Raw genomic sequence first — 17,531 nt, forward strand, 5'->3', positions numbered from 1 at the left:
GAGGGTGTTTTGGTACCATTCTTTATTCATGGCTGTGTTTTTGGGCAGAATTGTGAGTGAGCCCACTCCCTTGGATGAGAAGCAACCCCACACATGAATGGTGTCAGGATGCTTTACTGTTGGCATGACACAGGACTGATGGTAGCGCTCACCTTTTCTTCTCCGGACATGACTTTTTCCAGATGCCCCAAACAATCGGAAAGGGGCTTCATCGGAGAATATGACTTTGCCCCAGTCCTCAGCAGTCCATTCACTATACTTTCTACAGAAGATCAATCTGTCCCTGATGTTTTTTTTGGAGAGAAGTGGCTTCTTTGCTGCCCTTCTTGACACCAGGCCATCTTCCAAAAGTCTTCGCCTCACTGTGCGTGCAGATGCGCTCACACCTGCCTGCTGCCATTCCGATCCCGCAGCTGAATCCTCTTTAGGAGACCATCCTGGCGCTTGCTGGACTTTCTTGGACACCCTGAAGCCTACTTTACAAGAATTGAACCTCTTTCCTTGAAGTTCTTGATGATCCTATAGAATGTTGATTTAGGTGCAATCTTAGTAGCCACAATATCCTTGCCTGTGAAGCCATTTCTATGCAATGCAATGATGGCTGCACGCGTTTCTTTGCAGGTCACCATGGTTAACAATGGAAGAACAATGATTTCAAGCATCACCCTCCTTTTAACATGTCAAGTCTGCCATTCTAACCCAATCAGCCTGACATAATGATCTCCAGCCTTGTGCTCGTCAACATTCTCACCTGAGTTAACAAGACGATTACTGAAATGATCTCAGCAGGTCCTTTAATGACAGCAATGAAATGAGGTGGAAAGTTTTTTTTGGGATTAAGTTAATTTTCATGGCAAAGAAGGACTATGCAATTCATCTGATCACTCTTCATAACATTCTGGAGTATATGCAAATTGCTATTATAAAAACTTAAGCAGCAACTTTTCCAATTTCCAATATTTATGTAATTCTCAAAACTTTTGGCCACGACTGTATATGTGAACCTGGAGCACAAAACTAGTCTTAAGTGTAAATTTTTCAAAATTGGGATATATTCATCATCTGAATGGTGAATATAAATAAATAAGCTCTCAATTGATGAATGGTTTGTTAGGAAAGGACATTATTTGGTCAAGATACAACTATTTGAAAATCTGGATTCTGAGTCTGCAAAAAAATCTAAATACTGAGAAAATCGCCTTTAAAGTTGTCCAAATAAAGTTCTTAGCAATGCATATTACTAATCAAAAATTATTATTTTTTATATATTTACGGTTGAAAATATACAAATTATCTTCATGGAACAAGATCTTTACTTAAAATCCTAATGATTTTTGGCATAAAAGAAAAATCTTTAATTTTGACCAATACAAATTTGACCAATGTATTTTTATTATTTCTACAAATACAGGTGCTGGTTCATATAATTAGAATATCTTTAAAACGTTGATTTATTTCACTAATTCCATTAAAAAAGTGAAACTTGTATATTCTATTGACTGATACATTTAAAATGTTTATTTCTTTTAATTTAGATGATTATAACTGACAATTAAGGAAAATCCCAGTATCCTCAGAAAATTTGAATATTACTTAAGACCAATACAGAGAGATGATTTTTAGAAATCTTGGCCAACTGAAAAGTATGAACATGAACAGTATGAGCATGTACAGCACTCAATACTTAGTTGGGGCTCCTTTTGCCTGAATTAATGAAGCAATGCGGCGTGGCATGGAGTCGATCAGTCTGTGGCACTGTTCAGGTGTTATGAGAGCCCAGGTTGCTCTGATAGTGGCCTTCAGCTCTTCTGCATTCTTGGGTCTGGCATATCGCATCTTCCTCTTCACAATACCCCATAGATTTTCTATGGGGTTAAGGTCAGGCGAGGTTTGCTGGCAAATTAAGAACAGGGATACCATGGTCCTTAAACCAGGTACTGGTAGCTTTGGCACTGTGTGCAGGTGCCAAGTCCTGTTGGAAAATGAAATCTGCATTTCCATAAAGTTGGTCAGCAGCAGGAAGCATGAAGTGCTCTAAAACTTCCTGGTATACGGCTGCGTTGACCTTGGACCTCAGAAAACACAGTGGACCAACACCAGCAGATGACATGGCACCCCAAACCATCACTGACTGTGGAAACTTTACATTGGACCTCAAGCAATGTGGATTTTGTGCCTTTCCTCTCTTCCTCCAGACTCTGGGACCCTGATTTCCAAAGGAAATGCAAAATTTACTTTCATCAGAGAACATAACTTTGGACCACTCAGCAGCAGTCCAGTCCTTTTTGTCTTTAGACGCTTCTGATGCTGTCTGTTGTTCAAGAGTGGTTTGACACAAGGAATGCGACAGCTGAAACCCATGTCTTGCAAACCTCTGTGTGTAGTGGTTCTTGAAGCACTGACTCCAGCTGCAGTCCACTCTTTGTGAATCTCCCCCACATTTTTGAATGGGTTTTGTTTCACAATCCTGTCCAGGGTGCGGTTATCCCTATTGCTTGTACACTTTTTTTCTACCACGTCTTTTCCTTCCCTTCGCCTCTATATTAATGTATTAATGTGCTTGGACACAGAGCTCTGTGAACAGCCAGCCTCTTTTGCAATGACATTTTGTGCCTTGCCCTCCTTGTGCAAGGCGTCAATGGTCGTCTTTTGGACAACTCTCAAGTCAGCAGTCTTCCTCATGATTGTGTAGCCTACAGAACTAGACTGAGAGACCATTTAAAGGCCTTTCCAGGGGTTTTGAGTTAGTTAGCTGATTAGAGTGTGGCACCAGGTGTCTTCAATATTGAACCTTTTCACAATATTAAAATTTTCTGAGATGCTGAATTTGGGATTTTCCTTAGTTGTCAGTTACAATCATCACAATTAAAAGAAATAAACATTTGAAATATATCAGTCTGTGTGTAATGAATGAATATAATATACACGTTTCATTTTTTGAATGGAATTAGTGAAATAAATCAACTTTTTGATGACATTCTAATTATATGACCAGCACCTGTATACCCCAACAACTTAAATACTGAGTCTCTGAAATACACCAAAATGATTCAAAATCAAAGTGAATAAAAGTCTTGTGAACTGAATCTGATCAGCTCTATAGCTTACTGATGTCTTGCTCTACTAATGACCCCGCATTTGAGTTGATGCTCGCTCACCCGGTGTAGCCTCGGCTGTGATTTCATGACTGGTGGGGACTGACTGGGTGCTGTCGGGTGTCTCCGTTTCATCCTCCTCTTCCTCTTCTCCCCCTTCAGGTCCTTTCTCCTGTCCCTCTATCTCCAGAATCCTCTTCTCCAAGAGCTCAACCTGACGCTTCTGTTTCTTCTTCATCTTTTTTTTCTTGTTCTTGGACATTTTCGCCATCTGAAGAGGAGAATCTTTTAGCTTTTCTATTACCTTTTTTTGTGTGTGAATGTGCTACAGTTGAACAACATGGAAGATGCTCCAGAACTCATCTCTGAGGAACACTTACTTGTTTTGGGGCCGGAGCAGTACTCGCTGCAATGGAGGAAGATGATGAAAAGAGAAGACAACATCAAAATCTTGTTGTGCACTATCAACATCATGAAATGAGTTCAAAAGCAGTGCACAGAGAATGTGTCATCCTTCAGTTGTTCAGAGGACCACATGAGTCACTGCTCTCCATTTAGAAACATCCCGCAGACTTTACGTCACTCTGCATAATGTATCAATGGAGATGTTCTATGCTGATGTGTCAGAAGAGGTGAATGGATGTGAAGTTATACAGCCATATAAACCAGCAAATGATAATGTACACAACAGAACATTCATAAACACCCTGACCCAGTCTAAATGCTAAATACAGGGATAAATACAAATAAATACTAAATACAAATAGATCAATTAATTCCTAGTAATTTGTGATTTCCAGCAAATTACCTGTTCGTAAGAATTAGTTAAGTATTTACAATAAATATTCTAGAATTACATTTACATTTAATAATTTAGATATATTTTTCATATTATAATATTTTATACTATATAACATTAGAATTAGTGCTGTCAAACTATTAATTAAGATTTTTGCGCCCATGGGTGTGCTGGTCTAAAGAAATAGGTGTGTTCAGGCGCATTGCTGGCACAATGCTATTTTAAGGAGCTGAAAACAGACTGCGCCATAGACCAACTCAAACCTGGTCTAAAGTCTGGCGCAAGGTTTTTTCTTTTTTATTTAAAGAGCATACACGCTTCTTATTAAACACAGGGACGCACAGCAGCACACAAACATGCCAAATATTACAAATTAAAGGATTGCAATGCATAAGATTTTTTTTGTAGGCTAAATATATATATATATATATGTCTAGATTTCATCATGCATAGTCATCGCATGTATCACAATTAGGCTCTATTTGCTCGCACACGAGCAGCTCCGTTTCATCTCAAATACACGTTCTGTCTTTGCGCTTGCCAAATTCCGCCATGTAAATAGCAAATCCGTCATGGCACGAGCGCAACTGGCTCTTAAAGGGAATGGAAGATGAGACTCTGATTGGTTTATTGCATGTTACGTCCAAAAAACACTCATTACTCATTAAGAGAATAGGGACAACCCATTTAGACCATGGGTTAAATGGGACAACCCATTTAAAATGCCAACCGTTTTTCCATCGTTTTAAATAGCAACAGTGGATTTGAACACGCCCTGAGTGTACCTGTACAGTGCGCTTTACACTTTGCGTTTAGATCGTTAAAATAGGGCCCTATGTGCGTGTACTGTGTATGTTCATTATGTATATATAAAAACACAAGCATGCATGCATATATTAAATGTTTATACATTTAAAATATTTATATAAAATAGAAATTATAGTAATATAAATATATACATGGAAATATTTTCAAAATATATACTGTGTGTGTGTGTGTGCGTGTGTGTGTATATACAGTATACACACGTTATGTAAACAAAAACATTTATTTTGGATGTGATTAATTGCTATTAATCATTTGACAGCACATGTTAAAATATATATATTAGAGCTGCTAATTTAAATTGTTTTAAACATTGTATACACATACGTTGTATAAATTTTTCTGAAAAATCCTGTCATATGCACATAAACTGACAGTCACTACTTATAAGCTACTATTAAATATTGTAGAAACTTAATTTTCTGTAATGTTGCTTTGCAATGATTTGTATCGTAAAAAGTGCTATTCAAATAAACTTGAATTGAATTGAATACACTCAATTCTAAAAATGTAATTGTTTGGTAGCCCTAATAAATATTTAATGCAAAAAACATCATAACCCAATCAAAACATTTTTATTAACTGTTCTGTTCTACTGTAGATAATAAAGACCTCCCAATGCGACATTACAGAAATATTTAATTGCAAATTTGATATGTATTGTGATTTAAGTATTTTTTTATGCATTTGGATGATTGTGATGTTTTTATCAGCTGTTTGGCCTCTCATTCTGACGGCACCCATTCACTGCAGAGGACCCACTGGTGAACAAGCGATGTAATGCTATATTTCTCCAAATCTGATCCAACGAAGAAACAAACTCATCTACATTTCGGATGGCCTGAGGATGAGTACATTTCCTGCTAATTTTCATTTTTGAGTGAACTGTTCCTTTAATTACAACAACATCACAGACAGCTGCAGGCAATTTAGCCTTTATTGACGCTTCAAGACTTTAATTTGAACATATTAGATGTTTTTCCCACCTGTTAACAATCCCTAAATGATCTAAATGTTCTGAGAGGAGTGCTTGCCGTCACCTGCAGAGCCAGAAGGGGGAGGAGCTCCAGATTTCTGCCACTCTGTGGCCTCCGTGGCCAGTCTCTTGACATACGCCTCATTCACGTCCATCAGGATGTTCTCTGGCTTTATATCGGTGTGAATGATCTTACACTTGGTGTGCAGGTAGTCCAGACCTTGCAAAACCTACACAGAGAGAACACTGTTGTTTGACCTGCTGTAAATCACATCAATTGATAATGAGTGTAAAATAAGTACCTGTCGAATAATGCTCTTGACACATGACAGCGGCAGGCCCTGGTAGTTGGACTTGATAATGCACTTCAGCAGATGGTGGCCGAGAACTTCAAACACCATACACACATCTGACAGCGCATGTTAAAGGGAAATGATGGAGAACAAAAGTCCAGCCAAGAGCTCCAGCTCATTACGAGCTGTTCTCCACAGATAAAAGAGAGAGCTGGGCTGAATCCACAGCTGTGGATCAAGAGATTGAGCGGCAGCTGAAACCTATGGAGTGCACTAGAAAAACACCCGTGGATCTCTCATTAAATGAAAGGCTACCTGTACAATAAACATGAATGAAAGGATACGGGTTCCGTTCACACCCGAGATCTTGAAATCGTCCAATAACTGCACCACTTTCTCCCTGCTGGGATCATTCTGGTCTGTGTTTCTGACCTGAATCAGTCAGATGGGAAAAATATAACTCAGGCCTTGGACAGTTTTACAGACGAGAGACACTATTTTCTTTGGTTTATTACAAAATAAACTGTTTTCATTTGATGAAACCACTTTGCCCTTCGTGCATGTGGATACACCTGGCTTTCATTACTTTCCTACCACATTGTGGCATGCTTCATCTGACACTAAATGGTCTCGCGAATAATTCATCGTAATGGTTTCTATGGCAGCGCGGGTGTCGGGGTAACTCACCGCTCTCAGGAGCTTGATCTCATCGAGTGCTGTTTCAGTGTAGTGCTCTGCGCTCTTAACCACTTTCATGGCCACAAAACACTTCCCTCTGCAACCAAAACAATAAATTACCTCTCAATACACATGCTTGATCTATAAACAATAAAGCAGAAATTTAAAAAAAAAAACAGACAGGTAAGGGACGTACTGTATGTCCCAAGCAAGCCAAACAGTGGAAAAATGACCCCATCCCAGCTTGCGGATTACGTGGTACCGTCCATTGAACAGGTCGCCTATTTTCACGTGGTGATAGCCACCTAGAAGAAGAGTTTTTGGCTGTTAGAAAACACTGTTAGCAACAGAACATCTGGAATTATTTTAAAATCAGGGTTCAAAATTAACACTGTGCAGATATATTAATTTATTCAAAATTCATACATAAAATACACTCCTTCAATGATTCTAAAACCGTATTGAATAGTTTGGCATAATCTGTAATTACTATTTCTTAAAAACAAACAAAAAAAGTGCATAATGTTTAAAAAATATATTAAATAAAAAAATATATTTTCTTTTTATCCACCAAGACATGGGGTGCAACCAACAGGCAGGTTTTTTGCCAGTTTTTTTTTTTATTATATATATTAAAGAAATTTGAAATAATTTGACAATGGATTAAAAATAAATGTGTAAAATAAACATACTTATACTTTAGTTGATAAAGTATTTTTCACAAATAAATAAATATTTAATAAAAATATAATTAAAAAGGAAGTAACCACTGTAACCAACAGGGCACTCAGTATTCTGGGAAGTTTGTGTGCATTGGGAATAGTGGTTGACCGATATGTGTTTTTTGACAGCCGATGCCGAAGCTGAGGCCGAGATCTTGGAAAGCAGGGGGGCTGATAGCCGATATAAAGCTGATATGTTTATTTTAATTAATTATTATTATTAAAATTTAAGAAATTTGAAATCATTTGACAGCATTCAATTCACACGGACTGACCATCACACAGAGAGAACACGTGATCATGCTGGATACACATGCACACTTCACAAGAACTCACAGCTGGATTCGACTAAGTTTGCAAGGTTTTTGAAATTAAATGTTCATTAGTCATTCAAAGATTTGTTTAAATAACATTAATGCATATTTGCTTAAATGCTGATGGCAAATGAGAAAGTATTATAATGTTTGCCTTTCTATTATTAATAATATAAAAGCAATCATTATACAGTTATATATTAGACAGACTTCTATCTGTATTAGACAGAACTGTTAACAATGACAGCAACCAAGAGGGTGAATGTGAGCACTATGTCTCGAACACACTGTCCAAGCACAAAAACTTATCAGCCAATGTCGATATTTGAAAATGGCAAATATCGGCCGATATATTGGCCTCGGCGATATATCGGTTTGACCACTATAAATAAGTTTAGACCAGTCTTTTGCGTACCAACCTGCTTGACAGCTGTTAATGAATAATTACAGTTTTAGATCAACTAACTGTAATAGTGTATAAGATTTCCATTTGAACTGAGAGCATAAATCTACGCTATGTGCTGCTGGTTTTAGAGCAAAACGCGAAACTGTGACAATATTCCCAGATATGCTTCATGGCAACGCTAAAACTTGCAGTGCATATACTTACTTGCCTGGAACCTGCCAAAATAAAAGCTTGTTGATTTAAGGTTTCAACATGATGAAAATTCATAGAAAATTAAAAAGTATAAAAAAAAACAATTAAATTGTAAATACCATCATTGCATTTTTAAGTGTACAATAAAATAATTGTATTTTTATTCAATATTACATTTTGTATTAAGTATAATAGTATCATCACATTTTATCATTTAGTTCTTTGTTTTATATAAAAAAAAGAACTACCTAAATAGAGTGCATTAATACTACTTTTTCTACTATTAATAAATTTTTATAGTTATATACAATAGGTCGCAGTGTGAGCACCAAACAAAATCTCCAGGCTCTCTCACGAGAACCAGACTGAAAAACTCATGCACACCTCTGGTTATTCGTGTTGTAAAATCTGATTTCGATTATATTTTGAATAATTGTTCAGCCCAGATGGCCAAGTATGTTAAAAAATAATGATGGATCCTGTTTACAATGCATGTAGACAAGAATCTCTCCCCGTGCTGGGATCACCGGACTCCTACCCTTGCAGTAGTCATTAGGATCCTCTTGTTCCTCGTCATCTGAACCCAAGATCTCCTCATCTTGCTCCTGCGGTGAGTCAGGCTGCTGTGCGGCTCCCCTCGGGTGGGGATCAGGCCTGGAGAAAGACAGTTTATCTTTAGAAAACAGATGCAACATCAGCCGAGTAGCAACCACAACCCCTAGCCAAATGTCTTCACACATCTCATTCTAGATGTGCTAGTTACAGGAACACAGCCAAATATTATACTAAGCCTTTCAAATGCTTTTATTAGCAACTATTGGAAATCCTTTGTGGGGGTAGCTGTGTTTACAATTTAGTAGCACCATTATATCGCACCATATAATCTATGAATGTCCACTGGGCTTCTTTACTGTGAGGGTCAGACATTAAAGAAACCTATCAATCAGTGCAGGTGCAATGTTAAACTGAAGGAAGAGCAGATATATTGCAGAGTTAGAGAGACGGTCTTCGCTGATTCACTGTAGCTCAGCAGGAGCCGTGAAGGAAATCTTAAGTGGCGTCAAGCTGAGAGAAATCCTAAAGCATTCGCTCTTTTTGAGTCAAGTCGCTGCAGCAAATTTTTTTTTTAACTCAGCCATTATTTAATCACCATATGTTGTTCCAAACCTGTATGACTTACATGAAACACAAAATAATATTTGGAAAAAAAAAAAAACTAAACAGTCTGTCCATACATTGAACCCCATTGACTTATAATCAAGTGAACTATCCTTTTTAGCATATGGCAAAATACTCCTTTAACAGTCAAGCACATATATGATTAAGACTTACATTTTAAAACACTACATCAATTCCTTATCACTATAATCCTATTTTACAATTGCAATAAAAAGACAAAGTATATATCTGAATATGTGATTAAAAGCATTCAGCATTTTAGTCATATATATCCTGTCATCAAGTCAGGTTATGTTGCTCAGGGATTTCAACCAAAAAAAAAGGGGGAATGTGAATCGAATTAGACCAGATGCATGCTGTACAATTCTGCCAATCTGATTGTTTAAATTATATATGAGCGATGCATTAATTCTACCTGCATTGTGTTTAAATATCTCTTTTGACCTTTTCCAATATCATGCTACTCGCCGTTATATTTCTATTGGTTAGCTGCATCAGCAGCAGGCATTAATACGATTAGATATGCAGCTTTGTGCCGTTCCCGCTGATGAGTTTGCCTCGCTGCGTAGCGTAATCTCTCTGAAGCAACTGGCAATTTTCTGCATCCTAAACCGGGCTCTGAACTGTGGCTTTGGAAGTGAACAAGTCCAAAATAGCATAAGCCTTTACAAGGACACTTTCTGAATTAGTTGTTCTCAGATACAGCTTCTGAACAATACGCAATGAAGAAGTGGATTAAATTGGTAAACTGTTGGTTTAGCGTAATTTTAACATTTTCAAGCTATGCATCAAAATCTGGCCAAACTAAACAGACTTGAAGAGATATGAAAAATGCGCATCTGCAAGAATTATGAATAATAAATACAGTTAAACAGAACAGCCTGACACTGGAGCAGAGAAAAGCATTTTCCCCACAAATCCCAGGCAACATCACATTTCACAGGTTGTTCCTATAAACATGAAACAGTTTAACTGAGAAGCGGTTATCTCTGTCTGCTTACCAACCGGATCAATTGCGCTTCATGTGTCAGTGAGTGTTTCAATAATGAAGGCGACTCCAGCGACAAATAGACTGCAGACGTCTACTTCAGATCCCAGGGATTTACAAATTCTGCTCTTATGACTTGATTAGCTGTTGCTTGAAACAAGCAAACTTTGCAGTTTGCAGACACTATACATATTCTAATGAACAAGATATTAGTGGAAACTATTGTGTGCTATGGTGGGTGTTGCACTAGAAAATAATTAATTTAGCCCGATCCAAGGCTATGCTAGTGGGAGTTAATCAGTGGACATGTGTGAATGCAACGCTGGTCGATGAGAGCTGTATGTACACACACACACACACGCACACACAGGTGCCCAAGGCTCAGAGCAGAGCAGATGTTAAAACACAGCAGCCCTGCCATCCACTACCGCTCTAATCATATCCCTTCACATGAGAGATCACTGTGAGAGTTAAGCGATATAGTGAATATTCAGTTATTCACTATATAATATTTTTGTTGGAAATATCAAATTGAGCAAGTGTGATATTTCTTCACTTTTAATTTGACCATTAACGTTGGCATGTATAAGCAAGTCTAAGGCTTCTTGATTTGTCCATGCAGAATGATTGGACTGTTGTCGTTTGCTAATAGCTGGTATCTCACGTGAGTGTCAGTCCTCGTGCTGGTGCACACATCTAGGGCTGAACCAACACATCGAGGACGTTGATTTGTGTGGAAAGCATGGATGCGCTGCACTCTTTACATCAGGGTTGCAGTGGTATACCAGTCTCACTGTAGATCATGGTCAGACACTTACTTTTTTCTCAACAATCACAAAGTGAAAATTTAGGAGCATAAAAAATCCAAGGTGTGTAATTATAACTGATCAAATAATGTGTTGTTCCTCAATAAAGGGATACAAGGAAAAATTTACAAGCAACATTCATTCTAAGAAAACAAAAAGTACACTAAGTTTTTAAATATTTCTGCTTTAAAATGTATTTAATAATTATGTAATTATTATAGGCTTTAAACTCTGATGTGTCAAGCCCTGGACTCCCCTAGAGTCCTGTTGTCTCCACAGCCAAGACACTAGCAGCTGATCCTTTAAGTCCTGCAAGTTGTGAGGTGGGACCTCCATGGATCAGATTTGTTGGTCCAGTACATCCCATTGATGCTCAATCCGATTGATATCTGGGAATCTGGAAGCCAAAGCAACATCTTTAACTTTTGAGTGTGGGTGCATTATACTGCAGAAAGAGGCCACTGCCATTTAGTGTTGTCAAAAGACCCAGTACTTCGGTATCAAGTCGGTACTAAAAAACGAAAACATTACAGTAACCGGCTTTTTTAAGTACTGGTGGTACAGAGTACCTGGTCAAACTGGTTCTTGATGCGCTCTCTTCATAAAAGCACGAGACGTGGAGGAAACACACCAAACTAACAAAACACTTTAAAGACAGACACCCAGATCAAATGAAAGAGTTCATACATTGATTTATTTGTGATGGCCTGGCACAATATCAAAACTGACCACCTCAAATTGATTTTCTGAAAGGCTTTGTCTTCTGTTAATAAACATGAGCACTGCACGTGTTAAAGTCGAAACCCAGAGTTTGTATTTTTCTATCACGGTATTTCTGAAGGAAACCGACTGTTTTAAGAAAATTATGGATGTCATTTTTATTTCATCTTGCCTGTAATGACTCAATGAAGCAGTGTTTGTGAGCGGAGAGCTTATTTGATTACAGCCGTTACTGGGTTATCTCCTCTTGCTGGCAGAGAATGAATTTCCTATATATGCTGCCACAAATAGAGTGCAAGTCTGTGGGAAACACCTCTTCTGTTATGAATATTATTCAATATTTTAATTTGAATGTCGGATTGAAATTAAAACTTATTTGAGTAGTTGATCATTAGCGTAAGCGTGGCTAATGGTAATATAATGAGCATTATAATGAAGTTTCTTACTAAACTATTTAATAGTGATATAACTTTTATTTAAACATAGTTGTTATTCTTGGCTGAATAACTCTAGAAGGTTTTCAAAAGCCCTTTAAAATTTAAAATGTACACCGTTTGGATTAAATGAAAGTATAGTCTAATTTTTTATTTAGCATGTTTTGTGTTTTGCTTTGGTACCGAAATTGATACAGAGAACCGTGGATTTTCACTGGTATTGGTACCGAATGGGGTGTCGAAATTAATAGTTTCTTCGATGCATCACAATACAGACAAAATTAAGAATTGGTGAAGAAATAAACCATAATTGATTTTAACCGATTATAACGAGCGCGAGTAATTACAACTGCTCCAACTACTTTAAAAGCCAACATTTGGCCACATTTTGGCTTTTATGAACAACCTGAGCACGACCTGGAGAAGACACAAGCTGTGTGTAAATCATGTCACTCACAATTAAATATGCAAGGAGTAGGTATGGGCAAATTAAGCCCGTGAAGCACTCAGGATTTCCTCCAACTGTTTCGGGAAAAGATTCAATGCTTTAAGCGTCTCGAAAAAGACCGCAATCTCAGTAAAAAAAAAAATATATATATATAAAAATCATCCAAAAGCCTGTGAAAGACACTCTGTAGAATGAGGCATCAACCACATATTCCACAGATCAATTCAAGTTACCTGCACAAATAAAAGCCTAACAGTGTGTGTGTGTGTGTGTGTGTGTGTGTGTGTGTTGAATTTCTTGCTCTAAATTAATTTACACATTAAACTGCAATTTAATAGCAGTACGAATATCATTATGATGTAATAGAAGAATAATGTAAACATATGAACTGCATATGACAAATATTGAATTCTTCTGAAATAATTTGTATTCTTCATATATCTGACTGCTTGTATTTACTGACAAAATTTTATAAATATGAAGTTCAATTGAAAATTGAGGATGCAATGCATCGTCAATGCATCGTGATATCGAATTGAACCGAATCGATGACATGATAATCATAACCGAACCGAACCGTGAGACCAGTGTAGGTGCACACCCCTAGCACCGGATACTGAAATTTAGGTACTATGACAAAACTACTGCGATGAAAGGGCGTATGTGGTCTGCAACAATCTTTAGGTAGGTGGTATGTGTCAAAGTTACATCCACACGAATGCCAGGACCCAAGGTTTCCATGTGCATCCTGCCGCCATCTCTTCCTCAGGTAAATGTTGCACATGAGCCGACCACCCACCCGATCTAAAAAAAAAATGTGATTCTTCCATTGCTCCGTTTCTGACTCGCATGCCCATTGTAGAGACTTTCGGTGGTAGACAGGGGTCATCGTGAGCTATGACACCTTTCTATCATGGCCAGCATTAAAGGACTAGTCCACTTTTAAATGAAAATCGAATGATGTCGAATGATGAAAACATTCCAAAACTATTCTCCTTGTAATGGACTTCAACGGCTACCAAACGGTTGAAGGTCAAAACTACAGTTTCAGTGCAGCTTCAAAGGGCTCTACACGATACCAGGCGAGGAATAAGGGTCATATCTAGCAAAACGATCTGTCATTTTCTAAAAAACAAAACAAAAAATTTATATGCTTTATATATTCCTCGTTTGGTATCGTGTAGAGCCATTTGAAGCTGCACTGAAACTGTAATTTTGACCTTCAACCATTTGATAGGTGTTCAAGTTCACTACAAGAACAATAATTCTGGTACGTTTTCATCAAAAACCTTAATTTCTTTTCGACTGAAGAAAGAAAGACGTAAACATCTTGGATGACATGGGGAGGGGGTGAGTAAATTATCAAGCAATTTTAATGTGAAAGTTCTTTAGCAGATTGAGCTACAGTAGCTCTACTGTGTGACTGTTCAAACAATTCAAAGACGGATCCATTCATTAAAAGATAATGACGAGAGCAGCAATCTAAAGCCGATGCTAATAAATGCTGAGAGATCACTGCAGACATAACATCTCTGCACAGCAGTTAATGAGACAAGGCACTGAATTAAAGCACAAGTTAAAGACTTCACCACATCATTATGCTTTTGTTTTTATGTGGTATTGTTCATACCATGTTAGATATATTCAAGTGACAATCAGTGGGCATGACTTTACAATATGTGCATATGAGACTGATGCAAAAACAAAGCAGAACATGTCCTTAACAAGTCAACAAGGAGGAACTTAAGTAGTTTTCAGGAATAACGTGATACAGAGTTTAGTTATCTGGAGTTGCCAAGCAATTTTGCAACTTTCTGCAGTAATATAGAATTCAAGAGACATGCAGTCATGGGTGAAGGTGCACTACATCCCCAAAAGTATGTGGGACACATTGACACCACACCCATGTGTGCTTGTTGAAGCACAATTGGGTATAGAGTTCAAAATTATGGGCATTAACATGGAATATTTCCATCTTTTAAGCTTCTAGTATTCTGGAAAAACTTTCCAGTAGACATTCCAACACTGATTTGCCCCATTCAGAGCATCAGTGAACAGCATTTCAAGTCATTCCGTAGTCTGGGCTTTGTGCAGAGCAGTCAAGTTGTATAAAAATAGCAAATAAAATAAACGTTTGATTAATGCTAATAATGATATAAACATATTTTATAACTACTGTAATGATGTTTTGTTTGTGGAAACGGTCTTCAGATACGTGTTCTGTTGTGGGAAGGATGGGGAAAAAGACAAAACTTTGCATACTAAGATGTGAAACCCAGACGTCTGGAGAAACTGTGGGCTGTCCGGTTTTGTACTGTTGTCAGCACAAAGCAGTCAACAAAACAGAATGCCTTACATTTCTTTAGTGTCAGACTAAGTATTCGCTTGCCCTTTAAGTAATGTGTTGACAGGACATTGGTCATTATGTTATTTTTGTCTATTGAAGACCTAAGGCCTATTCATTCAAAGAATAAATATTCACCACAACCAAGACTGAGAAATAATGAGAAACAATACTGCTCGATTTCATTTTTGTTTCAAGGTTATTTTAAATTTGGAGATTCTGTCTAGCCACTTTAAAGGTGCCATTAGTGTGATCGAGAAGAAATGCAAAAACACTTAACCTCAGACTGGTTTTTCAAACATGCTCCCATTGGTGGGACATACAGATAGTCCCACCTCCAACTCACACCACTGACAGAATTACTGCTGACTAAATGAATAGAGAAGTCCTGACCTTCACATGTCTGTCGGAAAATCAAGTTATATTATTTTAAATTACAAATTATGAGGTCAAAAGAAACATGCATGGATAAATCCTTCACAACAAGATCAATAACATATTTAGAAAACTGAAAAGGATAGATTTCCATTTTATGCCAAATTTAAGCACATGCCAAATAAAGCCTTATGCAAATTTCTATAAAAGCAACGCAATTACACTGCTATCATTTAATGGAATGTAAAGCAGATATAAAAATAATCTAACCAAAAATAAGTGGCTCCTCCAATGAACCTTTCAGGAAAAGAGTGGATAAGAGGGAAAGTACTGGAGGTAGGGCTGGGACAACGCGTCGATGTCATCGATGACGTCGACGCAAAAAATACGTCGACGCAAAGTATGCGCATCGATTCGTCGACCTGTTTTTATTTCTCTAAAAAACTTTTGCAAAACGTTTACCTTATGTGCGCTGAATATACGCGATGGCCGGATCAACATTCTGTCCAACGTTATATAACCAATCCAGGGTTTTTTCGGCATTGATCTTTTTTTTGGCGGCTGTCAAAGCCTTATTTGATGAGTGATCTGTGCTGCGCCTGACAGGACGTGTACGAGAGAGAGTCCCGGCTATGCGCGCGCACTCACAGTCTTCAAACAACACGAGCGCTTCTTGCTCTCTCCCTCCCTTGTGCATATTAATCAAAATCATTAAACACGATAGAAAAAGGGCGAAACACCCAAGTTTCACGCGCGCTCGCGCACTCACAGTCTTCAAACTACATGAGCACTGTCTTGCTCTCTCTCTCTCTCTTTCTCTTTCTCTCCCTCCCTCGTGCATATTAACCAAAATCATTAGACAGACACGATAGAAAAAGGGCGGAACGCCAAAGTTTCACATGGAGCATTCGGAGATTTTTTTTTTCTACATGACAGGCTGCTGGCTCCCACTGTTAATTTTTATTTTTTGGAAAAGCACTCTCTGTATTAGCTTAAAGCCCTAAAGTTTACATTGGTTGATGTATTCTTTCAATTGCTCTAAACAAGTATTTTGGGTGACCTTTTTTATTGAATGCTAGACCTCAAGTTGTTGTTATTTTTATCTGAAAGAAGAACTTTTTTCAGTAAGCTAGGCCCTATGTGTTCAGTAAGCTTGTTTCAGTAAGCTATGTGTTTTCAAGGCTTCAAGGTTTTATTGAATGCTATTTTATACAAGTGTAAAGTAATGCATTCTTAGTCATTCTTTTATTTTGTAATTTTAAGAGCAATAAACATATATTGCAATGTTAAGGAGTTCATGTTTTTTTCATTCAGATATGTAAATCAACATGTATAAATTGTTAATAGTCAATTAATGGGGAGATAATCGAAATCGAATCGGTCTGGGAAAATTAATCGTTAGATTAATCGATGCATCGGAAAAAATAATCGCTAGATTAATCGTTTAAAAAATAATCGTTTATCCCAGCCCTAACTGGAGGGAAACAATCCAGTATAAGTTCTCATCCAATAGACCTTAGTCAGGTTAGCGCCATATTTAATGTTTGAAAGGAATAAAAATGAGCTGTGAGGGATGTGTTCAATGGATTTTATTTAAAAACATGTTGATTATTCAGTCGATAAAATTTCTTGCTGAAAAAAAAAAACTGTAGACAAAAACTCAACAAAACAGCTTTGAAAGACTGTACATTGTAAGGACTAAGTTTATCTCTCACAGCCTCATTTTCATCCAGATTAAATTCAATATGACGTCCCACCTGACTAAGGTCTAGTGAGATTTGACCATTGGGTTGCCAGACAAAAACTCATGAAGATAGATCCATGAAATGCATTTCACATTTAAGCACTGACAACTCTAAAAGATGATTACAATTCTCAGTTGCTCTGAATGATGGATGATCACTGTGGTCGACGTCACAGTCAACTGAGGTTTTTTC

The 17,531-nt window shown here is 37.5% G+C and overlaps 1 protein-coding gene across 5 annotated transcripts in view; it reads right to left on the bottom strand.

Moving 5' to 3' along the window:
- Positions 1-17,531, bottom strand: part of LOC132119260 (SRSF protein kinase 1-like) — a 54,743-nt gene that overhangs the window by 9,011 nt on the left and 28,201 nt on the right. For all 5 annotated transcript variants that reach the window (XM_059529070.1, XM_059529071.1, XM_059529069.1 and 2 more), the window contains 8 exons: positions 8,839-8,954; positions 6,863-6,971; positions 6,676-6,763; positions 6,333-6,420; positions 5,998-6,104; positions 5,760-5,925; positions 3,476-3,501; positions 3,159-3,366 (listed from right to left, as the gene is read on the bottom strand). In XM_059529070.1, coding sequence (XP_059385053.1) covers positions 3,159-3,366; positions 3,476-3,501; positions 5,760-5,925; positions 5,998-6,104; positions 6,333-6,420; positions 6,676-6,763; positions 6,863-6,971; positions 8,839-8,954 — 908 coding nt within the window. The remainder of the gene's footprint in view (positions 1-3,158; positions 3,367-3,475; positions 3,502-5,759; positions 5,926-5,997; positions 6,105-6,332; positions 6,421-6,675; positions 6,764-6,862; positions 6,972-8,838; positions 8,955-17,531) is intronic.

Source organism: Carassius carassius, chromosome 38 (assembly GCF_963082965.1).
Source record: "Carassius carassius chromosome 38, fCarCar2.1, whole genome shotgun sequence".
NCBI lineage: Eukaryota > Metazoa > Chordata > Actinopteri > Cypriniformes > Cyprinidae > Carassius > Carassius carassius.